General features: G+C 42.8%; 1 protein-coding gene and 1 non-coding gene across 2 annotated transcripts in view; both read right to left on the minus strand.

The window, feature by feature from the left end:
* The window catches only part of PRKAA2 (protein kinase AMP-activated catalytic subunit alpha 2), a 65,520-nt gene extending 56,523 nt beyond the window's left edge, over positions 1 to 8,997 (minus strand). Inside the window, 1 exon segment of the mRNA XM_049774603.1 lies at positions 8,840 to 8,997. Coding sequence (XP_049630560.1) covers positions 8,840 to 8,936 — 97 coding nt within the window. The 5' untranslated portion in view covers positions 8,937 to 8,997.
* LOC126012856 (U6 spliceosomal RNA) lies at positions 2,787 to 2,893 on the minus strand. The gene has a single exon (XR_007497208.1). It is a non-coding gene; the product is annotated as a U6 spliceosomal RNA (small nuclear RNA).
* Positions 8,998 to 9,628: the final 631 nt, after the last annotated feature.

A 9,628-nucleotide genomic window follows, 5' to 3' on the forward strand; every position in this document is an offset into this window, starting at 1 on the left:
ATACACTCCAATTAAGTGGGATTCATCCCAAGGATGACTCAACATATGCAACTCAATTGGCATAATAAACATTAATAAAAGCAAAGAATCATATGATTATATCAATCAATGCAGAGAAAGCTTTTGACAAAATCCAACATCCATCAATAGTAAAGAAAAGAAAAAGACTCGGGCTGGAGAGAGCACAGCGACAAGATGTTTGCCTTGCATGTTGCCGATCCAGGATGGTCCTGCGTTTGATCCCCAGTCTCCCATATGATCCCCAGAGCCTGCCAGGAGCTATTTCTGAGCACAGAGTAAGCCCTGAGAACCTCTGGGTATGGTCCAAAATAAAAAACAAACAAACAAACAAACAAAAACTCACAATAAAATAGAAGAATAGGAATAGAAGAAATCTTCCTCAAAATAGTAACAGCCATTTCTAACAAGCCCACGGGCATTATCTGAAAGCATTCCTCCTAAGATCAAAAACAAGACAAGGATGTCAATATAGCACTAGAAAGCCTAGCTACAATAAGAAAAACAAATCAGGGGCCGGAGAGATAGCACAGCGGTAGGCATTTGCCTTGCATGCAGATGGATGGTGGCTTGAATCGCGGCATCCCTATGGTTCCATCAGCCTGCCAGGGGTGATTTCTGAGTGAGCATAAAGCCAGTAGTACCTGAACACTGCTGGGTGTGACACACACACACACACAAAAAATAAAAACAAACAAATAAAAAACAAAAAAAGAGAAAAAAAGAAAAACAAACCAAAGTGATTCAGATTGGAAAAGAAGAAATCAAACTATCACTATTTGCAGATGACTTGATTATATACATAGAAGACTCTAGAAAACCCACCAATAAAGTAGCTCTTAGAAACATAAAGCAATACAGCAAATCTACAAAATCAATACCTGAAAAAAAATTTGCTGTTGGTGTTGAAGCGATAGTACAGTGAGTGGGTAGGGCACTTGCCATGCAGGCGGTTGACCTAGATTCAACCCCGACATCCTATATGGTTCCCTGTGCCCCAACAGGAGTGATTTCTAAGGTCACAACTATGAGTGAATGCTGAACACAATGGGTATGGTCCCAAAACAAAGAACTGTATCCGAGGAGAAAATGATCAAGGAAATGTCCCCCATTTAAAATAGAATCCAAAAACATCAAGTATTTTGGAATCAATTTAACAAAAGATGTGAGAGATCTATACCATGAAAACTTGAATTCACTTAAGAAAGAAATATATGAATATCTTAGGAAATAGAAAATATTCCATGCTCATTTATTAAAATAATCAACACTATTAAAATGACTACCCTACTATATATACCCTATTATATAGATATAATATATCCTATTTTATAGGTTCAATGCAATCCCCATCCAAATTCAGACACCATTCTTAAAAATTCCTTAATAAAGTTTGTATGGAATCAAAAGAGACTTAAATAGACATAGCCATAATGAAAAATAAGAAACTGGGAGGTATTTCATTCCCTAAATTAAAACTGTGCTATAGGGGGCTGGAGAGATAGCATGAAGGCAAGGCATTTGCCTTGTGTGCAGAAAGTCGGTGGTTTGAATCCTAGCATCCCATATGGTCCCCTGAGCCTGCCAGGAGTTATTTCTGCCCATAGAGCCAGGAAAAACCCCTGAGCGCTGCCAGGTATGACCCCAAAACAAAACAAAACAAAACTGTGCTAAAACAGTATTGTGATCAAAATTACATGGTATTGGAATAAAGACAGGGTTTCTCATCAATGGGTCTGAATTTAATACTCAATGATAATACTCCAGAGTTATGGAGTTAATTTTCAACAAATGAGTCAATAACATGAAATGCAATAAAGATAGCCTCTTAAACAACTGGTGCTGTCAAAACTAGATAATCACGTGTAAAAAAATTTAAGTTGGATCCGTATCTCACCCCTTACACAAAGTTAACTCGAAGTGTATCAACAACCTTGCTATCCAACTGAAACTATAAAGTACATTTAGGCAGAATATTCCAAGATTTGGACTTCAAAGACATCTTCAATGATACCACTGGCAAATGCAACAGAATAAAAAATAAACAAATGGGACTATATCAAATTAAAGAGTTTCTGCATGAAAAAAGAAGCAAAGGCCAAAACTAAAAGACAGATAACAGATTGGGAAAAAATATTCACATTCAACAAATCAGATAACAGATACTCAGGATACATAACAAATTCACACACACACACACACACACACAAAATGCTATCAAAAAATTGGGAGGGACTGAACAGAAACTTCTTAAAAGAAGACAGGTGAATGGCCCAGAAGCGCATTAAAAAATGCTTATCACCACTTATCATTAACAATAAACAAATAAATAAAAATATAAAACCTTTATACTGAGACATCATAAAGAAAATTAAATGCTAAACAAAAATCAGAAAATATTTGAAAATATATACAATATGTAGGAACATGTTAGGTAGCTCAAAGGGCTGAAGTATATGCCAGAACCCTAGTTTAATCCCTAGTTTAATCTTTGTGTGTGTGTGTATATCTATATCTATATGTATGTATATGTATATAGACATATATGCACACATCTATGTATCCAATAAGAGACTTCTATCTAGAGTTTATAAAAAATAAATTTTGTTTGTTTTTAGGCCACACTCACACTCATGGTGGTCTCATGGAATTGTAGTGCCAGGAATTAAATCCAATCAGCCACATGAAAGGCAAACACCCTACCCACTGTACTATTTCTCTAGCCCAAAATTATAAAGAATTCTTTTTATTTTCATCTTTTATTTTTAAAAAATATGGAACGCTTCACAAATTTGTGTGTCATCCTTGCACAGGGGCCATGCTAATCTTCTCTGTATCGTTCCAATTTTAGTATATGTGCTGTCGAAGTGAGCACTATAAAAAATTCTTATAGCTCAATATGTGAGATGGCAAACAATCCAGAGTGATCAAGATATGAACTAAGGGGGCTGGAGAGAAAGCATGGAGGTAAGGTGTTTATCTTTCATGCAGAAGGTCATCAGTTCAAATCCCAGCGTCCCATATGGTTTCCCGTGCCTGCCAGGAGCAATTTCTGAGCATAGAGCCAGGAAAAACCCCTGAGCACTGCCGGGTGTGACCCAAAAACCACAAAAAATATAAAATAAAATAAAATAAAATAAAAGATATGAACTAAGAGCCAAAGGTAAAACTCAGTGACCAAGAACATGTTTCAAAAATATGAGATCCTAGATTTGATCATTGTCATCAAAACATTTTAATGAGGAGATTTTCACACAAGAAAACATACCAATGATTAAGAAGTACATTAAAAGGTTTTCTTTTCTTTTGGGGTGGGTGGAGAGACTTCCAAGATATGCTCAAGGAGCCTGGGGCCCATAGATACTAAGCCAATTTGACTTGAAGATTCAATGCTAGAGCTAGTCAGATAGAGATGTACTTGGAATGGAGAAGTCTAGGATACCAGGGATAGACAGAACTCAGGGCTTGACCCTGAATTATCACCCAATGAAAAGCTTTCCAGGGGCTGGAGATATAGCATGGAGGTAGGGTGTTTGCCTTACATGCAGAAAGATGGTGGTTCGAATCCTGGCATCCCATATGGTACCCAGAGCCTGCCAGGAGCAATTTCTGAGCACATAGCCAGGAGTAGTCCCTGAGCATCACAGTGTGTAGCCCCCCAAAAAATGGAATTTAATTTAAATTCACAATGAGATGCCACCTCACATTCATTAAAATGACTAAAAGTCAACAACAAATGTTGACAAGGCCATACATAAACATCTAAGAACTTTATTGTTGGTGTGGACCTAAAGGCTGCCATATTTTTTTTATTTCTATCTTTATCTGAAGGGCAATACCCAGATGTGTTCAGGGCTCACTACTGGTAGGGATTGAGGAGCAAATCCAGGTGTGTTACATATGCAATGCAAAATCCTTGCCTTAGCCTAATTTCCATCTGTGCTGTACATAATTTCTGTGTTGTACATAGCTCTTCTACCTACCTCCTCCCCTGCCTGCCATTTAGCAAAACCTTTTCTATTGTTTCCATATGTTCACTTATCCCGTAATGGTTGCTTTCCCTACTAAATCCCTTTAACCCTATAGTTCAACACCCCTTGTGCCCTAGAACACCAACACACACACACACACACACACACACACACACACACACACACACACACACACACACACACATCCCGAAGCCTTTCAGCCTCTCGCCATGGATTGCCGTTCACGACCAGAATTGGCTTTTCAAATGGCTCAAGGACTGATCTCAGCCTGTGACTTTGCCCAGCAGCTGCAGGAAATCATTGACACTTCCATTGCCTCCTGACTGCTTCAGCCAACAGATTAACTTGTTAACTGAAGTAGTCCTCCTGAATCATCCTACCATGGGCTTGCTCTTAACAGACTAGGGGGATATGTAGATTTCTTGGGGAACAATGTTATTGCCTTGGACTTGATTCAGCAGACAAAAGGGAGAATATGTATGTTTCTTTATATGTATTTACTGAGGAACAATGTTATTACTAGACCTATGAATCTGGGATAGTGGACTACAACTTAGCCATAGTCCCCTGGTGCCCCAATATTATTTTATGGCAATTTCCTTTTTTTTTTTTTTTGCAAGGACCTAGTAAAATGAGAAAATCTTATGAAACAGAGGAGTTCCTGTCTATTAAGAATAGAAACTCTGGGGCCAGAGAGATAGCATGGAGGTAAGGCATTTGCCTTGTGTGCAGAAGGACAGTGGTTCGAATCCCAGGATCCCATATGGTCCCCCGAGCCTGCCAGGAGCAATTTCTGAGAGTGGAGCCAGGAATGACCCCTGAGTGCTGCCAGGTATGACACCCCCCCCCAAAAAAAAAGAATAGAAATTCTAACATTTTTATATTGCAGATGGGCCTTTAACCCTGAATATTTATCATACTGACAAGTTCAGTTGCTCTGAGATTGTCCAACATCCCTAAACTTTGGTTCCCATCAATGAAACTGAGGGTAGTTTCCCAGCCACCCTGGTGATGAGGGAACCAAGGGAAAACTTCACACCATCCTGGCGATGACTTGATACTGCAACATCCTTCATGACACCTTGACAATGACTTGTAAACTAGGGCATGATTCACCATGTCTTGGCAATGACCCAAAGCTTGTGAGAGCCCATACAACTCTAGTGCAATGCCTGTCAGCGAGAGCTGCCAAAGAGAAGTTTAAGAAGAGAGAACTTTTACTTTTCCTGGAACCCAGAAGAAGAACCCTCCGGGGTCAAGCAAACTAAAGGCTGGCCTGAAGCCTGCAGTTGAAATATCTGACCAGGTGTTTCCTGGAAAAGGCCACCCTGCTCTAAATCTAACCTAGGTTAAAAGTTTTTATCCCAGCTTTTACTGCGCCTATGCAAAGTAATAGCCACTTTTAACACTTTGCTGTAAACTCAGATCTGGGGTTAGCTGCTAGCAGAAGAAAACCTAGCATAATTTACTGAGCCCTTCGTGTGTGTGTGTGTGTGTGTGTGTGTGTGTGTGTGTGTGTGTGTGTGTGTGCTTAACAAACCATCTCAATTCTTGTTTAACTAACAGAAAGGGGGGAGATGTAACTTAAGCACACAACCTGTTTTAACATCCAGAGCGCACACCCTGCTTTTCCTAAGCCCCTTACTCTGTCATCCCTAAACACAGAAGCACACACCTTGTTTTAATCCCCTCTCACATCCTACCTAATGGCCTGACAGAGTCCACACTCTACTCTCCCTAATATAAATATCCATTTCCCATCTAGAATAAACTGGCTTACTCTCCGGAAGAGGATGGTGCATGCTTCTTTGTGAATGCTCTACTCACTTGGGATCCAAACTCACCAGTGACTTCTACATCTTGGGATCGGACATCACCAGCGTCCTTTACAACTGTACTTAACACTCTGCTGTTTCTTGAAAAACTAATCATTAAAATGCAATGCCACCTAGCAATTCTAAGATATCTACTCAAAATATAGAAAAAACATATGTTTACTACATAAGCCTCGCCTGCAAGTGTGTGTGATGCTGCATTTGTAACAGCCCCATCAGAAGGGAAAGTATGTCAACTGTGAAGGTCTAGAGAGAAAGGGGCACATACAAGCAGTAAAATACTATTCAGTCAAAAGAAATAGTGACATATACGATGTTGTACATGAACCTCAAAAAATCATTAAGGAAGCCAAACACAGGTCAATCCATATTGAATAAATGAGTCTATTTATAAGTGTTCAGAAAAAGCACATTTATGCAGAAAATCAGAATTGTGGTTCCTGGGAATGAGGGTGGGACTTAAATAAGCATTAACTGTGACTGGGCACGAGGGAATCTTTTATAGTGCTGAAATGTTATAAAATTGATGACAAATGCACTACTTGGCAAAGCTACTAAAAATTATTGTATACTTGAAATGGGTGATTTTATAATATGGAATAGATGCCTCAATAAAGCTTTTATTTATTTATTTTTGGATACATATGCCCTTGAAGAATTAAATAATGGGTCCCTTAAGACTGTAGACCTTCTCTAAGTTTTACTAAAAACCAACTGTGCTCATTTGGAAAAATATTAACTTCACAAAATTTCTTGTTAGGAGCCCCTTCTGATTGTTTGTTCACTGGACAGGGATTCTCTAGGAAAAGAATTTCTTAAAACTAAAAGTACATTCTGTTGTTCTATTTAAAAGCTACTGTCTGGAAGCCTTCAAGAATATAAGCAAGAGAGATTTAATTTGTCTTTTAACAGAAGGGCTGACTGATTCAATGGATGTTTCAATCAACACTTGGAAAATGGTAGACTTTTCAAGAAAATGAAACACTAAATTTAAAGAGACATAGGACTACATTATATAATTCTGAGTGTGTACATGCCCAGACGACAAAAGGCAGACTTAAGTAACTATAATCTCCTTAGACAATAGTTCACAGAAAAGTTATTTCATAACAAGTGATATTACAGGCATCAATCCAATCTCTTTGTCCCTCAACTCCCAATATTCATTGAGACACTTTTATGTATGAGGTCTGTTAAAAGGAATCCAAGCATTCACTGCCCTTGTTGTCAGATTACAAAGAATTTTATAAACTTTTGTTTTGTTTAGTTTTTGGCAAGGGCCACATTCAGCAGTGTGGGGGTTATGCCGGGCTTTGTGCTCAGGTGTCACTTTTGGTGGGCATGAAACCAAGTGTCAGCATGAGCCTTAAGCCTGTACCTGCCCAATTTTTTTGGCCTTTATACAAATACCAGTTTGTCTGTAAGGACATGCCAGATCACTTCTCTGAAAGTGATCCACCTCCTCTCTTCTCTGATTTTATTTTCTCAGCAGTATTAAATATCGAATACATATTATATATTTTAGGGTTTCATGTAACAAATTATAAATATGCTGTGATATTTATAAGCAATGTATTTATATTTTATGCATCTAATATAAAATATTAGGCTGTCATACCTGGAATAGTCATTCCACAAAGGGGAATTTTTAATACAACTTTATTTCTTGCAATACATCATCCTTCACCACCAAGCATACTATAGACGCTTAATAAATGGGTTCTGAGTACAAGCAAGATAACTGGAAGAGAGCCACTGATCTTTGCCACCTGATGAACAATGAATTTCTCCTACCATTTCTCAAGTCTTGACTTGTAAGGGGTGGAGAGATAGTATAATATAGGGGTGAAGGTGCTTGCCTTGCACACAACGGGCCCCTGTTTAATGCCCAGCACTGCATATGGTGCCCCAGGGGTGAGCCAAGAGTCAAGCTCTGAGTACCAGCGATGTGGCCCCAGAACCAACCTTCCCAATTAAAGCAAAATAAAGTCTTGAGGCTAAAATATTATTGTATAAGGAAATACATGGCCTTGAAATAAAATGTTTGATCTAGTCACCTTACGTTTTTTTACAGCAAAAGAGGGTGAGGAAGGAGCAATTTTAACTTTTAATTCTGCATTTGCGACCATCCAAGCACAGTTTTACATTTTTAAAACTGCCTGCCTCTAACTCTGCAGAGGACAAATGAATTAAATCCCATGTGACTCAGGAACAACAACAAAAAGAAAAGTCCACTCCTTAGCTAGTGCGAACTAAAATATTCCCCAAGCAGCCAGTCATCTCCCTCACCCCGACCCCGACCCCGACCCCTGACCCCAACCCAGACCCAGGCCCCCTCTAAAGCAGAATTCCAACACAGTGACCTCCCTCTGGCTCAGATGGGCCCCCTTGCCTGCGCCCTTTGACCCCCGAGGGGGACACTAAGGCAACCTTTGTGCTCCCCTCCCAATCCCAGAGCCTTCCAGAACCACCCAGCACACTCCACCGCCTGTAGCCAGCACAGGTGTGGATCTGACCCTGCATCTGGTTCCCCAACTGGGGGGATCCCCACAAACTGTCAGTCCCATCTCCGCAGACACGTTAGATAGACTTCATCACCTGGGTGCTGCCCCTTTTCTACGTGACCTTGGGAACACCTCAAGGCTGCGGGACCCCGCTTTTGCAAGCCTGCCATGGGGAAAGGAGCACAGACAGCACCTGCAGCAAAGTAGTGGGCTGTGCCCGAGAGGGGGGCCATCCAGGCTGGGTGCCACTGGGCCATCTGTCACTGTGCCACTCCCAGTGCCAGGGGGTGGCAAACAGGGGGTGGTCCAGGAGGGCCCGGTACCACCAGACTCGTGACCGATCCCCGGACAGGAGGAGAACCTGAGGCTCCAAGAAACCCTCCACCCCACCCTTGCCAACCAACCCTGCCTGCCACCCCCGGGCTGTTCCACCTGCTGCCCTGCCCTGCACGCCGCCCCTCGCCCACCCCATGATCTCCGGGCACTCAACTCTTGACTTTGCCGAAGGTGCCGACGCCCAGCGTGTCGCCCAGCACGTAGTGGCCGATCTTCACTCGCCCGTCGTGCTTCTGCTGTTTCTCGGCCATCGCTGCTGCTGCCGCCCGCCCGCCCGCCTGCCCGCCGCGGGCTCGCGAGTCGAGTGCGGCCGATGCCACCGGAGCCGCTGATGCCACCCGAGCCTGCCGCTGCCACTTACCCACAGTGCAGCGGGCCCGGGGGCGTGGGCGAGGGCGGTGGCACGGGCGGGCGGGCGGGCGCGCGGGCGGATCGAACGTAGCGGGTTTGCAGGGGGCCGGCTGGGCTGCGGGTGGGGAGACCCTCCAAGCGACAGGTGTGCTGGGAAGAAGCAGAAGCGAGGGTGTGGGGTGTGGGGTGTGATCCGGGAGCCCCCCGTTCAACCGATTATGCGGGAAATCTTGGGGTGCAAGGATCTGGAGGGGCCTCTGCAGGAAAGGCGCGGGGGGGACTGCTGGCACAGGCCCCCGTGGGTGCAGAGGAGTGGAGGCCACTATCCTGGAGTCTGGGGGTTCCCCAGGCCCTTTCTTGCTGCACCCCCTCCCTCTCTCAAGATCGGGTGCACCCCGGTTTCTCCTTCCCTAGCTCGGCTGCACCCCGGTTTCCTTGCCTGCTCGCTCCGGCTGGCAGGATCAAGCCCCGCTGCTTTTTAACTCTCCAGTGCATGCAGGGTTTTGTGGCTGCAAGAGCTACTGCAAGCACAGAGGGGACCTGGCTAAAGGAAGCTGGAGAGGGAATGAATGCAAGGAGGCGTAGAAAATTC

Source organism: Suncus etruscus, chromosome 6 (assembly GCF_024139225.1).
Source record: "Suncus etruscus isolate mSunEtr1 chromosome 6, mSunEtr1.pri.cur, whole genome shotgun sequence".
In the NCBI taxonomy this organism is placed as follows: domain Eukaryota; kingdom Metazoa; phylum Chordata; class Mammalia; order Eulipotyphla; family Soricidae; genus Suncus; species Suncus etruscus.